The following is a 22,225-nucleotide window of genomic DNA, read 5'->3' as shown; positions in this document are numbered from 1 at the left end:
CGGCAACACGGGCCGGCTAATTGGCGTTGTGCAGGTGCAGCTATTCAGGCACGGTTAGTTTTATATGTCACAGAGGCTAACCACGCGCTCTAAATTTTAAGTAACCTTTAAAGACAGGCGGAAAGTCTGCATCCCAACTTGCGCTAAGTCACGTCCATTGATATTCTTAACCAACTTCACTTCAAAAAGATGCACTTTTTTTACATAATTCATCCATTTTCTACAGCGCCTGTTCTGATTAGGGTCATGGGTGAGCTGGAATATATCCCAGCAGACCTTTGGCAAGAGAAGCAGGGCACACCCTGGACTGGTCACCAACCAATCGCAGAGCACAAATAGACTGAACAAGCACCCACACGAACACACATTGACAATTTAGAATGAATCTAACGTCCACATTTTGGAATGTGGGAGGAAGTCCGAGTAAATGGCGAAAACCCATGTCGGATTCAAAACCAGAACCTTTCGACTGTGGGGCAGACATCTTAACCACTACACCCACTGGGTTACATCACAACCATAGGAACGAATTGCTGTCGTAAACCGAGGACCCCTAGTAGTGATTCAAAACGCACTGCGAAAACCACAAAGCAGTTTATCAGGGGCAATAGGTGACAGGGTTTAGACATGAAAGTCAATCTCCAGACCTAAACACTACAAAGAATGCATTTTACCTGCTCAAGAGGAGTAACCCCCCCAAATGATCCACAGATCCATCCATTTTTTTATAGTGCATTTCCTCATTATTATTGCCATTTTTAAGACCTATAAAAAGCAGATTTAATGGTCAAGTGTCCCTTTTTAAAGGATAATTAAGGCCTTGAAAAAAATACAGGGGGTCTCTGAAAATGTTTTTTTTTTCGTACAAAAACCTACATTTGCATGTGGACAAAAGGCTGAAACACATAGAAAAACCTTCCTTTTAGAAAATATCCATATCCGTGTTGACGTCACTCGCTCTTTTCTTTAAGGAAACTGGTAGAATCCTACGGATCGCAACGTTTCTTTGGAGCTGAAACCCCCTCACGCTGTCTTACCTCTCGCTGTATGTCGCTGTCTCATCCCTTTGTGGTCCGTCCGGATGAAGCAACACAATGCTCTGACCTTGGAAAGTTGTCAAATATAGATCCATGATACCTCCCCATGCGCTCAGTCGCACACGCACACACAAATATAAACAGAAGCCAGGTCGAATTAAAAGACTTGTGACCTAGGCAACAGGAGACGATGAATGACCAAAGCAGCTGATGGGAACAGCTGGAATGCTCTCGGGAGAACAACGGGCTTCACATGTCTTCTTGATAACGTTCGCTGAGAGAAAGATATGTTTATTTAATGTGGTGGAGCTTCTAAAGTCTAGATAGTACAATTTGGAGTTTGAACAAAGACCTCTATAACTCACAAGGCCTCAGTTCATTAAGTTCCAAAAGATTAACTTGCTGTTTCTTCTGATTTTTCCTAACCCTGAATCCAAATAAATGGCCAAGGGGTTTTAAGAGAAGATCCCAATATACGGCACAAAAGTTGCAGACTCCAGCATTAACTATACTTCTTCTCTGTCATACTTCTGTTCTGTAAACAACACAGTCCTGTTTAGCCACTGGCTAGCGAATTTTGTGGATGTCTTTCCCACCCGCTTTACTGACAAAACCAGACAGCTTTAGACAGTTTCTTCGTGTAGTGGTACACTCGCCTGACTTTGGTGCGGGCAGCGTGGGTTCAGTTCCCACTCAGTGACTGTGCGAATGGTTGTCCGTGTCTATATGTGCCCTGTGACTGACTGGTGACCGGTTCAGGGTGTAGTCTGCCTTTCGCCTGAAGTCAGCTGGGATAGGCTCCAGCGCCCCGTGACCCTAACCAGGATAAGCGGTGTTGAAAATGGATGGATGGATGTTTTTATAAATCGTCTTATCTCGCCGGCGTTAGTGGCTAGTGGCCTTGGCCATTCGTTCACGGCACATAGTGATGAAACATTGCCTAAAAAAATCATTCTGTCATTATTATGACATTTAGCAAATAGAAATAATTGACCTAAAACAGGACAAGTTTAGTCTGAGTTCATGTCAGACAGTCGGGGTGGGGGCTATGTCTTTTTATATAGTGTACAAATGTAAACATCTTGTTTTAACTTCCCTGACACAGATTCTTCTTTGGACAGGTCTTTGTTAGCGCAAATATGCTAGGGTTAATGTACCACTCTGTTATCAAAATAACGTTTGATGGAAGTACATCGCAGTATTACCTCTGTACCGCCTCTGTTTTTTTTCTTAAGTTCTTCAACATCTCGACTATTTTGTCCAATTCAGTCAGGACTGCTAGACTTCATTAGGATTTGAGTATTCTCTATAAATCCAATGAAAACTCAGAAGGAAACACTTTAAAATTTTTGTAAATACAAGTGGCGCATTTGCTTGTCAAAATTCAACGGCTCTGTAAATGCAAGGATATTTCTCTCTTCAAATGCTACTTTTCTTGGTTTGGTGGCATCATTCAAGGACACATCACTCAATGGAAGGTTGCAGTGTTATTTATAAGCTCTTAAATGGGTACCCACCCGCCTGTGGAATATATGCCGCACAATATGAGCTTGGGTTTCCAGGCCCGCCCGTCTCATCATGACACCAGCAATGACTATCCAACTAAGAATAACTAGCAGGACAAAGCAGCTGAGAGGGGCTACCTTTTATTAGTGAGATATCCTGATCCGCCGGGGATCAGCTCTATCTTTAATTTCTCAGAGGGGCTTTCCATTAAACTTGAGTAGAGTTGGATGAGATGGTGTGCAAAAATCCAACTCTAATAATCAAGCAAAAAAAAATCATTTCAGACTGTTATGTAGATTTGAGTTGATCTTTTTAATACATTTTGGTAAGAATAGGTGCCTGGGTACTTCTGGGTGGCAACCTGTTAGTAAGGAAGACAATTCGGGTGGATGTCATATAGTTCTACAGAGATCGCAAGAGCGCCTTGAGGTGGAGTAGCCACTTCTAAAGGGACCTAGACCAAAAATGTTTGTTTTTGTTTTGGCCTATACTAGGATTGGCATATTCATTGACAAATCACTCAATTGGTTATGTACGGATTCTGTGGAATTGTTGCTTGTTCATTCGATATGGTCAAGAAACAAATGTTGAGCTACAGCCATGGGTTATTCTGCTCTGTTCAGAACATGCACAAAAAGATTCTCATCTCATGGAAAATAGCTGAGTTTGACTTAGCTATATGATACAGCCATGAACTTTTAATTTGTGTTTTGAAAGTTAATGCTAATTTGTTACTTAAAATATTACCTGTATCACTTCAATAAGGGCGACAGATCTTTTTTTTTGGAGACTAAAAGAAATTACCCGTAATTCACTTTACATTATTTCCTATGGGGAAAATTGTTTGGAAACTAGAACCACATGGACATCAACCAGTGTCAAGAACAATTGTCATTCATTGAGAAAATTCATTTAAAAATGAGGGGGAAAAAAGTTCTGGTTCTGTACCAATTGTTTTTCAATTTTTTTTGTCTTTGATTGTAATAGGGATGGGCATAACAAAAGATGGATTGATTCATTGATGGTGAAGAAATCGGACGACTGTGTGGAAATGTTGATTAAATGGAACCAGGAGTTTAGAACATTAGGATACAGACTTATTTAAAAAGTCCGCTTTAGTTTATGATATGGCAGTTCCTCGAACTCTTTTTCTTGGCCTATACCAGAAATGGGCAAAATCAAAATATCGATTAATCGATCGTTAAGAATTTGGTCGATAATGTGGAATTGTTCAATTAACGAGTCTCGAAGCAAACGCGATGAGAAGTTGATCTACATCTGGCGGCATTATTTTGCTCTATACCATACAAGGATGGAAACAGGAGTTCAGATAATTCCAAACAGATTCTCACATCCCATTTAAGACATTTTAAATGTCAATATCCAACCCTTCTACCACGTTTTGTGGAATTATGTTATTAAGGTGCTGGTATAGTCATTTCTTACAAAATAAAAAATATTGCGCTCCAGTTCAGCTGCCCTCCACCAAGGTATTCATTGAGATCACTTATGTGTTCCCTTGCAGAGCACCAAGGTACGAAATCGTAATGAGTTTGTCCGGGTGCGACGTGGACGGCATAATGTCAAAAAGGACTCGATTAATCAATCATACTTGTTCCCTATTCGCGCTTATGTATTATGAATAAAAGGCGGCGTTTGGCCTGGCCGCCCTGCAAACATTTATTCCCTCGTCGGACGCTCTTGCATTTCATCTCAAGTGAGAGTGGGAACCCTCTGTGATGTGGCCATTTTGTCTAATCAACATGTCGAGAAATGTGTTTGGAGTGGCTACAACCAATCATAGATCCAGACCTCCAAAGAGTCCAGGTAGCTTGCATCGATTCCCTGGCAAACCTTCCCTTACTTTCCAGTCTTGTCCCTATTAAGGGCTTGTTACAAAACAAGCCAAAAAAGACACTTGGCAAAGTGATTACTTCCGGCTGCATGCCGGCTTCCAATTATAACATGATTTGGTTTGATCTGGGAGCACGTTTAATGATTTCTCAATGGTAATCAGTCGTGCATAGCACTAAAGTATAATACAATTTATTTTTGCTGTCAAATCAAGCATTGGCTACTGTATAAAAAGTCAACTTTCTCTTATGAAGGTCTTGTTTCTTTATCACTTATGCCCAGGAATGCACAATGAGTATCCACCCATCCATCCATCCATTTTCTTTAGCGCTTATCCTCACTAGGGTCGTGCGCTGCTGGAGCCTATCCCAGCTATCTTCGAGTGGGAGGCGGGGTTCACCCTGAACCAGTCGCCAGCCAATCGCAGGGCACATAGAAACAAAGAACCATTCGCCCTCACATTCACACCTACGGGCAATTTAGAGTCTACAATCAACCTACCACAAATGTTTTTGGGATGTGGGAGGAAACTGGAGTGACCGGAGAAAACCCACCCAGGCACGGAGAGAACATGCATCCGTGCAGCTCATCGGGGCTAGGCTAATGGACGCCGCCTTACGTGGAGATCTCAATGGAGCTAATACGGCGTGGATGCACAGAAACTATGTGCAGTAAGGACAAATGGTGTTGGCCATAACCAAAGGCTAAAAATTGTGAAATATTTTTTTTAAGTACGCTAAATACGGGGTGGCAGTAGTTGCAGCTCTTGTCAGAATAAAGTAGTATGCTATTCTTTGATTAGTTGTGATTTGACTATTTCTCCGGTCAGTCTATACAACAGAAAAAAGCAGGTATCTCAGTTTTATTAAACGATCATAGAGAGCAGAATCCTCTCGGACCCTCCGCACCCCGGTCACCAGCTCTTCCAGCTCCTTCCCTCAGGTAGGCGCTACCGATCAATGCAAACTAGAACTAGTAGACATTCCAACAGCTTCTTCCCTCTTGCGATCAACTTCTTAAACACCTAACCTATAATTCCATTCCAATAAACTGGCAATTTTTTGACTTGAGTTCGTTGTCACATTTCTGTGGGGTCAATTATGTATTACTCGTGCACTCACTGTAGTTGTCTCGCCATGCTGCACTATTTGCATATACTGGCCACTCATGCCAGAGTAGCATCTGCTCCATTTGCACACTGATTGAGGAGTATCTGTAACTTTTGCACAACCAACATTGTCCCAGATTATCGCACTACTCGTCACTTTAAACCGCATACACTCCTTGAAGTCTCAGCGCCCTTTGCACAATGGTCATTGCACCGGTCTATTGCAATATTAGTCATTCGAACTGCTCTAAGTGCTAGAGGACTCTGCATCTTTTTGCACAATTGTTTTTTGTCAATGTCTTTATGTCTCCAAAGTGTTCTGTAAATTGACTGTCTGTTGTAGGAGAGCGGCTCCAACTACCGGAGACAAATTCCTTGTGTGTTTTGGACATACTTGGAAAATAAAGATGATTCTGATTCTGACTACAAGTCTTGATGATGTTTTAACTTCTTGTCCATGTAGATCTGCTATACTACGTCTTGGTTGTTGAAGACAGCATACCTTTAATACAACAAGTCCTCTGCTAAAATGTCAAGTATGGGGGACTCTTCACTGCAAATTTAGAACATTAGAGGCCTTTAAAAGGGACATATTAAGGAAAGTTTACTTTTTAAAAGCTTGTACCCAAATAGTTGAGTATATGGAGTGCCTGCCCATCCATTAAATGTGAAATTAAATAACCAATACCTTTGCTTTTCATTCCTCTAGGTTAATGCTAACACGCAATAGAATATATTTTTTTTAATTCTATTTAATTACTGTATGTTTTCCATAATTGTATGTTTTTACAGTACAATATTTTTTTTCTCATCAAAATAAGCATCACAGAAATTGTAGGTTTTTTTGGAGTAAGGCTGAAACAGATTGATATTTCCACTCATATAAGTAAATGGAATAAGATGATTTAAGTGTTGTGAGTTGGTCGCAGAACAAATTAAAATTAGTAACTCAAGGGACCACTATATTTTTATTTGGCCAAATGTCCGCTGCATGCGTCGCATCTGCCACATTAATCGGCAGGTGTAATTCGGAAGCATGGTGGTATTGCCTCCACCAGTGAAAATACAATCTGTATTTTTACTGTCTTTATGGGTTGTCGCTTCTTTTCCACTTTTTATTGTGGGCTGCCACTTCTGTTTGAGCACACACAGTTGCGCTCCTCAACGCAACCACCTCGCTCCGCCCGATTGTCACGGGAGCGCAAAGTCGTTCTTGCGTTGACTCTGCATGAGCAGTGGCTCATTTGCACGAGACTGAAGCACCAGCTAAAAACAGGGACAATTTCGGCAAACCTTTTCATTCAATTCATTCAAAAGTTAAAATATTGTATATGTAACATTATTTATTTTGATGATGAAAAAAGTGATTCTCCTGTTATTAGATCGTTCATACTTGATTTAATAACTAATTATTTAACACAATTTCATAAATGCAGAGTATGTAAATTTTCCTTTTTGATTATTTTTAGATTAATCAATGAGATAAATAAAAAGAGATTTTAAATAACATTACTAAACTCTCAATGTATATAAATAGTCAGTCGGTGGGATTAAAGAACAGAGCAGGCTGTATGTGGCCCGTGGACCATAGGATTTCCCACCCTTTGTGTAAAGTGTGCTATTATTCTTAGTCCTTGGGATATTTTGACAAAAGCATGTTAGACATTTTTTTTAAGATACCTGGGACCGGTTTCATATTGTGGGGGGAAAAAAGTATCCTTTAACGGTAAGACGTCTTCGTCAACGCTGAATTAGTCCACTTGCCTTAGATTCAGCTTCTACTGTTGACTTATCTTTGAGCCACATCCCTGTTTTATCTAGCACACTCTCCCATCATTACTTTACAGCGCGTGCATGAGCGATTGTGTAACGTATATCTGTTATCAGCGTTGCTTTAAACCTTGACCCTTACCTTTTCAGTTTGTTGACACGCTTTATTTAACCAGGGCTGTAGGAACAGCAAACAATGAAAAAAACTAAACAGTCCACAGAGTTAACAGTAAACAGAAGATGCATTTTGTGTCATGAACACTGAAATATGTAGACTGTGTAAAAAATAAATAAAATAAAAGTCAGTCACACTGGAAAACTTATTTGGTAATTTTTACCCATTCTTCCTAGTGACCCAACGGTTTGTCTTGTACACCTTTATAGTTAAACAGTAACCAGTCCACAGGGTTGAAGCCGATTGTATTGATTTGCAGTCTTTTAACGTTGCAAATGAGTGTTTTGTGATGTTTGTACGACGACACAAGCTTCTTGTTGAACAAACTCCACTCGTCACTCATCTGCCCTCCATTCACATAAAAGTAGCATACAGGGAGTCCTGATTTTGAGTCTACGAACAGCGCACGGTGAAAGAAAATGTGGTCACATTACACAAGAAGGTACGCTCAGTTACCATCATACTAAGTTTTTTTTAATTTCTTTTATATTTTTGACCGATAAGTGTTTTTCATACAAATATTTACAATAATTCTGACTTTCGTATTTAGTTACCATAGGTTGGTTATAGACTACGGCATGTTCAGACTTCCATACAAATTTAAGTCGCCGCCGTAGGTAGGGAACTCTGTCATAAGCACCTCCAGGATTTCACAATGTTAACATGGAACCCCCCAATTTTTCACCAATAAGTGCAACTTGTCTGCAAATCCAGCCCAGCCTTGTCAAGTCCTGTGAAACGTTGCGTTTCTGCCACTTCTTTGTCTTGATTTGTAGAGGGGAAAAACAGTTCAATTAGTTTTACCTATTTAAAATAAGAGTAAAGTCTTGTGAATCTGTATCAGAAGAGCCAGTAAACCATCAATCTACTTTGTATAGTGCTTCTCCTCATGAGTGTCTCAGGAGAAGTGGAGCACACCAACTGACTTTGGGCAAAAGGTGGGGTACATCCTGGACTGGTCACCAGTCAAGTTGAAGGCACATAGACAAACAACGGATGGATTTAACAGTCATTTGCAGGGCACATAAAGACAAACAGACTTGTTGCAAGTCAATGACAGGGCACGTATAAACAAACGATCGACTGGTCGCCAGTCAATCACAAGGCACATTTATCCTGGAGTTGCTGAAGGTTCTTGGGTCGTAATTTTTCTGGGTCAAACTTCACTGAAAGATACATTAACAGAAACAGCATCATCTAATGCGTGTAGGACATTGTGAAAACGGTAAAGGATTACTCTTGTATTTGCAACACCCAATCGTCAAGAAATATTTGTCCTGATCCTGCATAATAATTTAACTCCCTGTCCTCTGTTTCTCCAGGAAAAGTCCAAGGGTAGTTTCTCCTCATGTAGTCCTGATTGTTTTTTGGCATGGTGTCTAGAGGCATCCAGTTCTGTTTGTACCCTGATGCCGGATTGGCTTCTCTGGCTGGTACATTGTTGCACAGGTAAATTCCAAGTGGAGCCAACTGAGTTGGGTTGCAGTCAGTCAGGGTCGGCGTGTTTAGCGTCCCTTCGACACACCCGGAGTCAGACGATTCAGAGCTATCCAAGCGCTTCAGCAGATCTAAAACTGAGGCCTCCTCTTCAGATTCACAGAGTTCCAATAGAAGGGGTTTTCTCACAGTACAGCTCTCTACCTGGAAAGCGAGGGATGGCAACTTAAGTTGTCCATTGGCGTCTCGCACCGTGTGCAACTGCAGCTGTCCAACTGAATTCATGTCCATGCAGGGTGTGCTTTGCGGGAGAGGTGATGGTTTTTCCTCATCTTCTACAAGTACCCTCTGGAGCTTGTTGTGTTCAATCGGAACAGTTGGCACCACAGAACTGTAGACAACAGAAAACTGGCTGTTGGATGCCTGGCTATTTGGCCTCCCCATCGATGAGCCAGTACCGCCCAGCCAGGGTTGGCAAGGGATGTTCTGCGGGGAATAGTTTCCAGAAGGTCCAACACGAGCCCCGTTTGGCTTAGGCCTTACAGGTGCGTAATTGTACACAGAGATTTGCTCGTTTTGAGCAGAGATCATCGCGCTGGAAATAACCAGATTCCTCTCTGGCAGATGCTGGAAATTTGGCAGTTCTCTGGCAGTATGTATTTCCTGTTTTAAAAAGGCAGGGGACACATTCAGAGAAGTCAGTTTCCCTTGTTGTTGAATAAAGTATCTATTAATTTATCAATCTAGCTTTCTAGCTATCTGGCTATGTAGCTATCCATCAGTAAACATATGCCTGCCTTCTTGCGGTTTGCTATTCACAAATTCACCTGACTTACGAGAGACCCAACTTGCACATTTTGTGGCTTGGTCATGTTTTAAAAAATTAGCAAAATTGAATTTAGCAGAAAACTTCAGATATGCAGTTGCTCAAGTAAAGTGGAAAAAAAAGAGTATTTTTATTCTATTTATTTTATATTATTTTAAAAATTATTTTATTATCTTATTCATTAAATGGTTAAAATGGACAAATACAGAATGAAAACACTCACAAAGAGCTACAGTAGTCTCAAACTTGCATCCACAGGCTCACAGAGACTAATTGGCCATTTCCTGACTCACTAGGCTACGGCCCTAAAAGGCAAATATTTGTTTTGTTTTTTTATCCAATAGTGTTATTGTTCTGTTTGGGGCCTTTAACAGATTCATGACATTTCAATGGGGAGAACTGATTTGATATATGAGTAAATCGAGTTAAAAGTTTGGTCACTGAACAGCTTAAACTCATACATTAAGGTACCACTGTCAAGTGTCGTTTAGTGTCTATGTCTGAAGCGGCTGTAGAGGTCGATTGGTATTGAATTGGAGTTGCACAGTGCAACAAAGTACAGGTGAAAAACCGGCGGCCCTTTTAGAATTTGAGCCCGTTTCTCTTACACAGCTTTTAAATTAGTTTTTGGTCAGCTTTGAGCTTTTGCTGTCTTTGTCTATACTGTATTTAATTAAAAACACACAATATTAACATAATTAAATAGAATGTAAAGAATTAAACAGTTTGTGCATCATGATTTCATGCTTCAGTGCCTATTGACATTGTGCTCCTTCAAGTGTGACTGCCTTGGCCACCGAGAGGCAGTATAATACAGCCATACATAACACATGAAGAAGAGATTCACAACTCAGTGACTCGGTAAGCCCCAGCGATATTAGTTGTTTTACGAAGACGATAAAGAATATATGTCTGTGAGTATTGTTAAAAGCTCTGTCTACCACCGAAACATTGATGCTAGTTTTGTTAGTCCGTCTATGTGTTAGCATTAAGCTAGCAGTCTTTCGTAAGTTATGTAGCTTGGTTGAATATACATGTAATTCTCCTTTTATGTTTAAAATTCAACTGGAAATGACAATAAACAGCTTGAAGCAATCAAATGGTCTCTTTTTTTTTTGAAGAATTGTCCACTATTTGCTGCATGTTAGGAAGTTCGCAGCCACTATTTAGCGCTCATAACTCAAATTTTTGCTCACACCTCAAGGCAAAAATATACGCTGAGGTACGGTTCATATTTTGAAAAACTCATAAGTCAGGTCATTTGTAAATTGAGGTACCACTGTACAGTGTGGTTAACTGAATGCTGTTCTAGTTGTCACCAGTACATGAGAAAAGGAAATGTTTCCATTGTGTTCTCTTTATACACAAATATACACCACAAGAAAGGCCTTGTGAGTCACCAAACAACTGTTGCAATGACTAAAACCACATATTTACAGTCTTTCATTGTCGTCAACTCTGGCAAAGTCCTGTGCTATGGGGCCCGATTTTCCAGTTTTGACACATTTCCTGGTGTTTATTTTAGACCAGTGATTCCTTAACAGTGTGCCATGGCACAAATCATGAAGTGTGCCATGGGAATTAACATTTTCACTTAATCTGAAATTGTTTACTTTCTACAAATAATCTATGTTCAACTATCTAAAACAGCAACATACAGTGACAGAGAGAATAATTAAATGTTCGTCCTCTAGTTGCGAAACGCTACATTATTAACACTTGTGTCCACTTTTTGTGACAATTTTGTTTCATGGTGTACCGTGAGACTTTTCTAATGGAAAATATATAATATTTGGCGCAATAAAGGTTGGGCAAACACTGGTTTAGACAGCAAAGGAAGAACATGAGTGCTCATGCTCACCAATGACCGTGGTGGCCTCCCGTCCGTCCCACCCTTCACGTAGACGTACACGACTCCAACCGACACCATGACAATGACAGCGAGTAGGGCGGCGCCCGTGAGAGGCCATGGCAAAATCTTGGAGTGGTCACCTGAGCGATGGAAAAAATGGCTGTCACATCAATTTAAAAAAACTAATAATGATAATAAAAAAATTGTCACAGGTGGCAAAAAGTACTTAAATACATTCTGTGCTTAAGTACTGTAGATGGACAGCGATGTGTTTAAAAAAAAAATAATTAAAAAAAGCCCCGTGAAAGTAAAATGTATTGAGGTAGAACGTAAAGAGGAATTTTTACTGTCAATTACATACAGAGGTGGTGAAAGTTCTCCCGCTGCACACAAAAAAACTGGTAAAAGTAGAAAGACTGATTTGACACCTTAAGTATTGACCTTGACCTGAAGTTTTTTAAATGTACAAAAGTACTAAAGTAAAAGTGAAATTTAAAAAAAAAACGTTTTTTTTTTTACTGTCAGTTATGTACAGAGGTGGCGAAGGTACTTTTATATTAAAGTAGAAGTACAGATACTTGTGTAAAAAAAAGACTCGTATAAGTAGAACTACTCTAGACAATAGTACTGTAATACTGATAACAATAGCTTTTGATAACTTCCATCCATCCAATTTCCACACCGCTTATCCTCGCCCGGGTCACGGGCGTGCTGGCGCCGATCACAGCTGACCCTGTGCAAGAGGCGGGGTACACCCTCAACTGGTTGCCAGCCTTTGAACCCCGGTCTTCAAAACTGTGAGGCAGATTTGCTAACCAGTCGTTCACCGTGCCGCATTTTGATAACTTAGCACAATGGAAAAAAATAAATAAATCTTTGCACACAAAATATTTTACTTGCATAGTGATCATATTGAGATGGGGGAAAAAAACAGCAAAAAAAAAAACCACACTATTAAAACAAGTTCCCATAGCTTTGCTAACGTTGCAAAATGCTAAATTTTCCATTTACAACTACGTAAAAAACTTTACCTGTGTGTGTATTTTCAGATTAGATGTAGGAGTTTTGAACGCTAGAAGCTGGTGATTTTTAGACTCGCACAAGACAACACATTCGCCACAAATCATTCTTTTAGCTTCTAACAATAATAACAAAAAAATAAGGCCATGGATGGGTAATAATCTTGCTTCTCTGATTGTTGCGTCAATGTCATGACTGCTTCCTTGTTCGCATTCCTGGATGTCGCTGCTGTTGCGTCGTTTTGTCATCCGCGGAGATTGAAAAAAGTAACACAGCACCGTAACAAAGGTTTTACAGCCTCCTTGGCTCAGGAGATTGCAACATGGATAAGGATGCCAGCTAGAGACAAAAGGTGAGGTCAAATGCCCCAAGCTTTATTTTGACCCAACCAAAAAATTATTAACTCAGAGAAACAAACAAAAAAAAGGACTGGAGACCCCGACCAAAAGGAAAATAATAACAACTAATTGCTGTACCAAGCAGGTAAGAGAAGAAAGGAGCTCCTAATGATGAGGTAAACCATCAAGGCCAAATGTAACAACGTATTTGTACTTTGTTACTCTTCTTGCATGTAGCAGTATGCTGTCTGGAAGTGCTTGCTGGTGCAAAATCAGAGCTTTATCTCTGCAGAGAACTGCACAACAGCCTCCTTGAGGGAATTGGAATGTAGATTTTTTTTTATTATTATTGGTGTGTGTACAGTGTGAAGCTGTTTTTGTCAGCTATTGTTATTCTTGGAGTTAGCGGTGACGTTCGTTCGGGCAGGAGATTATTTTGCACGCTAGCTTTAGTCTCAACAATGGGACAAGAGAGGAGAGATAAGGGTCACAGGCACTTTTGCTTTCTCATGTTAGCAGTCTTGAAGTTTACATTGTGTTTTATTTTACTATTTAAAGCAGTTGCTGTGTGATTCAATGACATTTTCGTGACACGCTATTGTCGAAATACCACAAAGTATGGCGCTCCTCTTTGATCCAGCACACTGACGATTTAACAGGCGCTAGAATCCTGTCACCGTGACCGTTTAGGTGGCCCATGCAGCAGACAAATCCCCCAAAACAAATACCCCCATTCCCCACGTCGACAACCTTGGCAAACATTTGAGTATGTTCCACTAATCCGAAGTGTAACACTACACCTCTGCTTACATTTTGGCATTGACATGATGTGCTTTGCTTTGTGTGTTTCATCCCTAATCCTAATATATGCTTTGTTTTTTTTTTATGAGGAAGACAAACATCCAAACTAAAGAAACATCCAAACCAGAAAGGTTTGAATGGAGACTTGTAACCAGAACCCTCTGTGGTCTGAAACGGTCTGAAAACCATAACAAGTTGTCAACCAAGACATTTATTTTTATTTTTTTTAAAACCTCATATCCTGTGAGGAAAACCACTCAAATGAACTGCTCAGTGCTCACCTGGTAGCGTTACGCAGAAGGTGGCCTTCTCACTCTCCGGGCGACCCCACTCGCACAAAGGCTTGTAGACTACATAGCCGCAGTACTTGCTTTGGTTGGATTTCAAGTTGATGACAAGATGAGCAGATAGGCTAAGATGGTGCTAGAGACATAAGAAAAATAAATAAATAAATAAATAAATTGCTCAGCCATGTTTCCATTTTTCAATCCAAGGGCATGTAATTGACACCCTGCATAATGTTTACAATAACTCTATATTAATAGTTTCAACTGTAAATATACCACAAACACATCCATCCATCCATCCATTTTCAACACCGCCTATCCTGGTTAGGGTCATGGGCTGCTGGAGCCTATCCCAGCTGACTTCGGGCAAAAGGCAGACTACACCCTGAACTGGTCGCCAGTCAGTCACAAGGCACTGATCCAAACACACGTTAATATAATTTCAAACCGATCTTTTGTCAAAATAAATACATTCATTAATTAATAGACATACGGCAAAGACTCTGTAACGACCCAGGCTAAACTTGGCTGTCGCTTCAACATAATTCCTTTACACCAATTACTACTTTCCCATTAGCCACGGCTGTGATGCTATCCTGTGGCGTCTTAGGGTATCACAAAACGAGCACAAAAATATGCAGATATTCTGCCAATAGCAGTTTTCTAATCGCTGAGGATAGGTTCCACATGGGGAAAAAAATGCAAATGCAGTGGTACCTTGATTCAATCTTCCATCGATTTATTAATTTATTTATTTTGGGGGGTTGCTTTGTGTTGCAAGCCAAAATTGTAGTTACGAGCGAGCTTCAAAAGAGGTGGGAATAAAAAAATAAATAAAAATGGAGCAATTAAGATACTGTAATGCCCTCGCATGTGGGCAAGGAGAGCAACAGTTGCCGAGCTGTTTATTGCACGGGATGAACAAATACAAAATGAGAACACTCGCAAGAAGCTGCTGTCAGCCATAACTCACGCCCAGACTAACCCGACCAACTAAGCCAACACCAGCCCCTGATGTCACTCTCTAGGCCACGCCCCTTAAAGGCACAACTTCAACACACTTTACCAGTAGGCACAGTAAATACAATATACAATATATAAATGTAGTTATGTTTACAGTCTTTTATTATTATTTTTTTAAATACAGTACAGATTATTTTTTTTGTCTATTGAAAAGGTAACCTGCGATTGGCTGGCAACCAGTTCAGGGTGTACCACGCCTCCTGCCCGATGACAGCTGGGATAGGCTCCAGCACGCCCGCGACCCTAGTGAGGATAAGCGGTACGGAAGATGAATGAATGAATGAATGAAAAGGTAACAAAAAAATAAAACTAGTGATTTATTTTTTATTTTTTTTGCAGGACTGGAATGGATTGGTATTTCAGTTCATTTCAGTGTGCTAAATTGATTTGATACTGTACAGGAGTACACTGAGTTATGACCTTGATCAATGAACAAATAAAGTCAAGTCAAGGAACCACTGTTGGTGGTTCCTTGACTTGACTTTGTGACTAGCGACTTGACTAGTGACTAGCGAACTGCAAATAGGTGGTTAGAGTTTACTGTATTTACCTGCACAGCCACCTCGGGGGAGGTGAGGTGAAAGGTGTATTGAATGGAAGTATTGACATTCTCTTTTTTGCTTCTCCTAATGATGTCCGCCAGGGAGACGCCGTCCGGTCCCAGCGGAAGCAAGGCCCTGACTTCCAAGGATGTTGGCGTCACGCCTGTAGACAACTTGGCTTGACCCAGAGTCGCTGCAAGGGACACAGAATATCAGTCATTCAACACTGGTCACACGTACAACTCTCATTTGCGAATGTCGATACTTACTGTGCGCAATAGGTTTAAACCTGGTGGTGCATCCGTGAAACTGGCTGTTGGCGTACACCCGTGCCATGTAGTAAACGTTGGGGAGCGAAGGTGTTTCCGCGGTCAGGTTGCAGTTAAGTGCGATGATGTTCTGACATTCACTCTTGTTCTGGTAAGTTTCCCCCTCATCATAACTGAAACCATTCGAGTGTACAAAATCAGATTAGAAATTATCTGGTTGGTAGGCCGTGTAGCAGGCTGAGCGATTCAGCCGAACACGACTGAACTGTCACGCTGTGTGCTGGGTTCTGCAACTACATTTCGTGAGTGGCCAACTGTCGGGAACTAGTTTTTCTACAATTCAAAATTTGAATCGCAGATGAACAGTGTCGCAATCATGTAACGGCCAATCAGAACTGTCATGTCGTATCACATGAGCTTTCACAACAAAAATTATGTTTCTGTGTTCGAAGCAACTGCTAAGCCATACCAATGCAGAATGAGTTTTATAATAATTGATATTCTTTTTTTTTTCTTGCATTTTGGGGGTTGGTTCCCACCCCCAAAATGCTCGTTGGCAGTTTATTCCCGCTTATTCAATAATTGTATTTAGTTTTTAAATATATTTTTAATACAATTATAATAGGCGGCAATTATCCGGGGATTTTCACTATTCGCGATCCGGCCCAGTCTCTATAAATTATAATGCAGCTGCAGCGGCTAGTGCAACTTGCTTTTTGTGGCTCAGTAAAAAATAATAATACAGCACAGTACTGTATATGTGGCGCCTTAAAATGTGGTTTACCTATAAGAATTCTAAGGGCTGCATTTGTTTGGTTATAGCAAGTTGGTATGTGTGGGAAGGTCATTCACCCGGTGTGGGGGTGTGAGTCACCATCTGCAATTTGTATGCGATTGCCCAGTTTAGTCGCGTTTGGCCGCGTCACTCAGTGACTGTCAGCCAAACTTTGAGGATTGCCCCTCCCTTGCAATCAAAATAAGCCAAGGCACAACTGATATTTTTAAAGGCCCATCTGAAGTAATAATTTTGGAGTGTGGGGTCTGTTAAAAGTATTTTTCTGCTCCCCAATCTGCTCAGAAAATGGTTGGGGCAGACTAATTTAAAGCGGGGTAGACACATACTGACAATCTGAGAATATTTTAACATTTTCCCTCCACTGTCATCAAAGTCAGCAAAGGCCCTGATTTTTAAAATGTTTTTATTTTAAACATTTGTTCAGATATTAAACATTGGTATGTGTGTTCTTTTAAAAGAGTTAAGCTGGTCAAAGTTAAATGCTGACATGCGTCTATTCAACTGTGTTGCCATTTTAAGGCATGTGATTTGGAAGATAGCATCAGGGAGGTTTTTGACAAGTTGACATTTTCCTCCTACTTTACATAATTATACAACAAATAATCTCTTTATAAAGTGATACTCGTCGTGCGGTGGTGTCTTCCTATTGGTCAATTCGCTGCGAGAGCATTTCTCTCAATTCTTGCTTTATGTGTGTCGCAGCTAGGTATAACAGGATTTTGGATCCTTATTCAAAATCTTTTTTTCTGAACTTTTTTTTTTTTTTTTTTAGTTCTCCCATATTCGGTGAGGGACAGGAAATGTAACTATCTCTCACTCTGTGAACAAATACAGTGCCTTGGAAAATGCACTACGAAAACATGAATATGAGTGCAGCATGAACAAAACATTAAAAAGTACAAAGTATATTATACAGCCTCTCTTGGCCTCTTCAGATGAAGCCAATAACAAGCAGTAGAAAATCCCATTATTTATGTTATTATAGCATCATAATTCACTGTTCACACTGTTATGGTTACACTTGTCTGCATCATTCGTTTCCTAAAGAGATATAGATATTGCACTTTTCAAAAAAGAAAATATTTAATGGTATTCAATGTTTATGTTCTTTATCTTATTGTACATATTATTTTCTATCCTTGAAAATCTTTCATTTGTTGGAGAATTTAGTGCTTACGGGTTGAAGTTTGTTTTTGTCAACATGCCATTAAATCTGTTCCTATTTAGATATACCACCATTTTTTTAGCTCCCACACCCAACCTTGCCCATGATTATGTATCTTTTGTCTGAGACAGCTAAAATTGTACAGTCATTACTATGAGCACCATTGCTCTGTTGTTCTTAAGGTATCGTAAAAATTACCACATTACACATGACCTAACAGGGTGTTTACACTTTTATTCACCACTCCTCATGGATCTACACATACTGTACATCCATGTGTGTCATGCAATATTTATATCCCTGGTTCCAAACCTCTTGTACTGGATGCTGTAGAAGACCTTTTGGTCCGGGAATGAAGACTCCGCCGCGTCCCAGTGGAGCACATTGTAAAAGTTCTTGGAATGAAAGTAGACTTTGCCATTGCTGGTGGAAAGAGAAGCTACAGGAGAAAAAAGGAGGCAAAGTCTATTTGTGTCATTTGTCTGGATGATAGTTCCTAGTCTTTGTCTGCTTGGTTCAAACCGCCAGCCAGGCGAAAGACGGACTACACCCTGAACTGGTCGCCAGTCAGTCGCAGGGCACATATAGACATGGACTACCATTCGCACTCACATTCACACAGTCAATGAGTGGGAACTGTACTCACGCCGCCCGGACCAAAGTCAGGCAAGTGTACCACTACACTATCAGTGACGTTTGGTTCAAACAAACATGATTAATCAGTAACGTGACACATTTTTCTTGAGTAAGGAAAATAATTAACTTATGATTGGTTTGGCAATATTATATATAATAATAATAATAATAATAATAATATTTCACCCCTGTGAATCCAAATGAAATTCCATTTGGATTTGGACAGTTTATTCCGGTTGAGGTGATTATATGGAGCATTTTCTTTCGGTTTGGGCTTCCAAACACATTATAATCGAAACACAAGGCTCCATTTTACAAAATCAGAGACGAAGATATCCATCCATAACCTTATTTAAGAGAATTATATGCATTGTCGGCTCCAAGAATGATGTGCGGCAAATACATTTGTGTATTACAGCTTCTGGTAATCAAAAAATATCAGAACATTCTGAAAAAATCAAGCAGGTCAAGTGTATTTTTTCTTTTTTTTTTTTTCATTAGCAAATGAAGGAGTTGAATCAGAACTTCTACTTTTACCATTTTTTTTTACACAAATATCTGTATTTTTCTCAAGTACAGAACACAAGTACTTTTGCCATCTCTGCTGAAACTCAAAACTGTTTTTCTTTTGCCGCTCTCGTCTCAACTAAACTGCTGTGAGCCATACACTTTATGTGCTGTATTTTATAGTGCAAGTGTTTATTGAATAACTCGCACATTCACAACGGTAAATTGTTAAATTGAGCCCGGGGCGCATTACCGTTATCGCCCTCACAGTCGGTGAGCAAGACAAAAGATAGGACTAGTCCATTTGGACAATTTGCATTTTTATTAGCCGTGTAATGAGTTAATCAATATCATATCAGGTGAAAAACTTGATCATAAACGGTGCTTTTCCCATCCATGGCTTGTCAAAATTATTCATCTTTGCTAATAATTCCAGGCATTTTGCTTTTTGTAAGATTAAAAAAACAAACAACAAAATCAGAAGTTGCTTGTTCATTTTTGGATTAAGATTAACAGAATGAATGATACACAATACAAACACACACTCACCATAGCAGAAGAGAAGCAGAATAATGACTTTGACAGACCACATCTCTTTTTTTTAGGGTTATTTGTCAAAGTTCTGCCAATAAATGTCCTCCAAAGTGTTTCATGACACAAGAATAACAGTTAAAAGTCGCCTTGGGTTTCACGCCGCTGCTGCCGCCGACCATCCCGGTGCGCTCAGCTGAAAGGAGTGGTCTTGCTCAGGTGTGCAGGTGTACCTTTATCACCTTGCTTCCTGTTATTCATGCTCACTGGATGTTCCGCCCAGTTTTTTTTTTTTTTGTTTTGTTTTTTAAATTCGCCTTACCTCCTTGTGAGTCATTCTCTCTCTGCTTGTCTTAAGTCCCTGCAGGTCATCCAGCTAGAGCATGAGACCCCCCCAGTCAACCTCCCTGCCCCCTTCAACATCCCCCAGAAAGAGAAAGTGAAAGGTAATATGTAAGATACGGTATGCCCTGGGCATATTTTTCTGGTTCTCACGTTTACACACTCATAGATACTATGTGCTTGTTGTTGTTATACGGTTTACTGTAGTCACGCTTGTGTGGGTAACAGTGAAAAACATATTGGGGAAAGATACCTCCAAACTGAAGTTAGTGATATTTGAAAGTTGGGGTTAGGTGTAGGGTTAGGGGTTCGATATAGAGTTAGGGTTATGTATATTAGTACTGTGTTTAGGCTTTGTGTCTACCTTTGCCCTAATCATCTTAATAGGCACTAGTGAGGGTAATTCAAATCCTTACCCATTAACAATTAGGATTGGGGTAGGAAGTGTTAGGGTCACTTTCGTGGAGATTAGTGGAGTGGTGGTTACCCTTAGGGTTAGGGGGGTAGGTTTAGCTGAATTACAGTTATGATTTTGGGCCTCTCATAGGCTTACTTTCCACTAAATTCGAGTTTAGGGTTAACTCTGGGGGGTTACAGTAACCCTAGACAGTGGTGTTCTTAGTTGTTTTTTTTTTTGTTTTTTTTCAGTTGGAAAAAAAATAATAATCCCCCAAAGACAAGCCCTGGGATCGACCCCATGCTCGCCATGCCCAATGGTGGAGAGATGAGCGCACTAACCTAATACGTAGTATTGGTCAGTAGTGATGTAAGTGTGGCTGTAGCAACGCCGTTTTTATGGGGTTGGATACATTACAATTAGCATTTGTATTTGGGATAAATGTGGGATAGATTTTGGATGGGCCTATTTTCCATCAAACGTTGTACTTTTTCCATGAAATCAATCAATTGTAGATATGAAATGCTTTGCCATTCTTCCAGAAGATGAATTTGAACCAAATAAGCAATCACAATTTAAAAGAAACACTAAATGTAACAAGCAACAACAAAGTAATATAACTAACATTTATTTGGAATGTGATACAACATGCTGAATGACATCACGGTCAATCAGCAGTTCTTCTGCAATGACTAACCTCTATTTTGCCCAATAAGAGTGGAGCTGTACAAATTGGCCTCAAATAAGAGCTTATTAGATTAACTCAAAGCAGTCCTAATCATAATAGGACGCAAGTTTAAAAAGGAGTGCTTTCCGCTTCGGAATATATTAATTAAGCGGGAAAAGCAATTTCCTTAATTTATAATCAGATTTGCTGACAGTTCAGCTACAGCATGGTAATTATAATACATTAATATGCTGATTCTGCTGTAATTAAACTCTGACTTCACCACAATTGTATTGTGTTTATCAGGAAATGTTATCTATTTGCAGTTAGCATTGGACAAAAAAAAGGACAAAAAAGGACAAACTCGGACTGCAACGGACAATTAAAACTGCTGAAAAAAATTGTCAGTACCCCCCTTCCCAGCCTTGAGGACATGCACGCTGCCAGAACTAAGACAAGAACATGCAAAATCCTCTTGGACCCTCCACATCCTGGTTATCACCTCTTCCAGCTCCTTCCCTAAGGTAGGCGCTATCGAACAATGCAAACTAGAACTAGCAGACATTCCAACAGCTTCCGTCTTGCCATTAAGTTCTTAGAGTTAACTTACAATTCCATTGTAACATGCAGCCAATTTTGTCTTGAGATTGTAGTTACATCTCTGTTGGGCCAATTATACATTATTTGCGCAATCACTGTAGTAGTCTCGCCACTGTGCAATACTTGCATATCTGTTGTTGACCAATAGTGGCCACTCATGTGTATGAGAAGTACGGTATCTGCACCATTTGCACAATTGACATTGTTCCAGACTATTACACTACTTGTCACTTTGAACTGCACAAATGACTTGAAGTCTCTGCGCCATTTGCACAATAGTCACGGCACCAGACGATTGTTCTATTAGTCATTAAAAACTGCTCTAAATTGCCAGAGGACTGCATTATTTGCACAATTATCCCCCCAATTATTTTTTTTAATGTATAGGCATTACCTCATTGCTGGTAACCTTTTATTGCTCAGTGACTGTGTTTTTATGTTTTTATGTCTCAAAAGTATTCACTGTGTCTGTTGTCGTACTAGAGCGGCTCCAAATACCAGAGACAAATTCCTTGTGGGTTTTTTACATACTTGGCAAATAAAGATGATTCTGATTCTGATTTAATATCCCTCATCAGATGAATTAAGTATCGTATAAGTATAAACTCATTTTGGCTGCTTGTATCTGGGATCTTGTTCTTTCAGTCATGACCCACAACTCATGACCATAGGTGAGGGTAGGAATGAAAATCAACCGGTAAATCGAGAGCTTCGCCTTTCGGCTTAGCTCCTTCTTTAC

The 22,225-nt window shown here is 40.0% G+C and overlaps 2 protein-coding genes across 2 annotated transcripts in view; both read right to left on the bottom strand.

The window, feature by feature from the left end:
* Window positions 1-1,061, bottom strand: part of myom3 (myomesin 3) — a 74,728-nt gene extending 73,667 nt beyond the window's left edge. The window contains exon 1 of the mRNA XM_061674637.1: window positions 1,038-1,061. The gene's annotated coding sequence lies outside the window, so the exon portion shown is untranslated. The remainder of the gene's footprint in view (window positions 1-1,037) is intronic.
* Window positions 1,062-7,775: 6,714 nt separating this feature from the next.
* Window positions 7,776-19,671, bottom strand: ifnlr1 (interferon lambda receptor 1). Its single transcript, XM_061675689.1, has 7 exons — window positions 19,499-19,671; window positions 18,119-18,245; window positions 15,846-16,018; window positions 15,585-15,769; window positions 14,006-14,147; window positions 11,575-11,705; window positions 7,776-9,550 (listed from the first exon to the last, which is right to left on the bottom strand). The coding sequence occupies exons 1-7, from the start codon at window positions 19,539-19,541 to the stop codon at window positions 8,684-8,686; spliced, it is 1,668 nt and encodes a 555-aa protein (XP_061531673.1). The 5' UTR covers window positions 19,542-19,671; the 3' UTR covers window positions 7,776-8,683.
* Window positions 19,672-22,225: the final 2,554 nt, after the last annotated feature.

This window comes from Phycodurus eques, chromosome 4 (assembly GCF_024500275.1).
Source record: "Phycodurus eques isolate BA_2022a chromosome 4, UOR_Pequ_1.1, whole genome shotgun sequence".
NCBI classification, from domain to species: domain Eukaryota; kingdom Metazoa; phylum Chordata; class Actinopteri; order Syngnathiformes; family Syngnathidae; genus Phycodurus; species Phycodurus eques.
Note: the sequence above shows the minus strand (reverse complement) of the source record. Positions and strands in the feature narration are given on the sequence as shown.

Coding starts and splice junctions, on each gene's coding strand:
- ifnlr1 (XM_061675689.1), bottom strand. CDS start 19,541: ATGTGGTCTGTCAAAGTCATTATTCTGCTTCTCTTCTGCTATG. Junction 16,019..18,118: donor TACAGCATCCAGTACAAGAG/GTTTGGAACCAG, acceptor GAATGGTTTCAG/TTATGATGAGGGGGAAACTT. Junction 15,770..15,845: donor GTTTAAACCTATTGCGCACA/GTAAGTATCGAC, acceptor TGTCCCTTGCAG/CGACTCTGGGTCAAGCCAAG.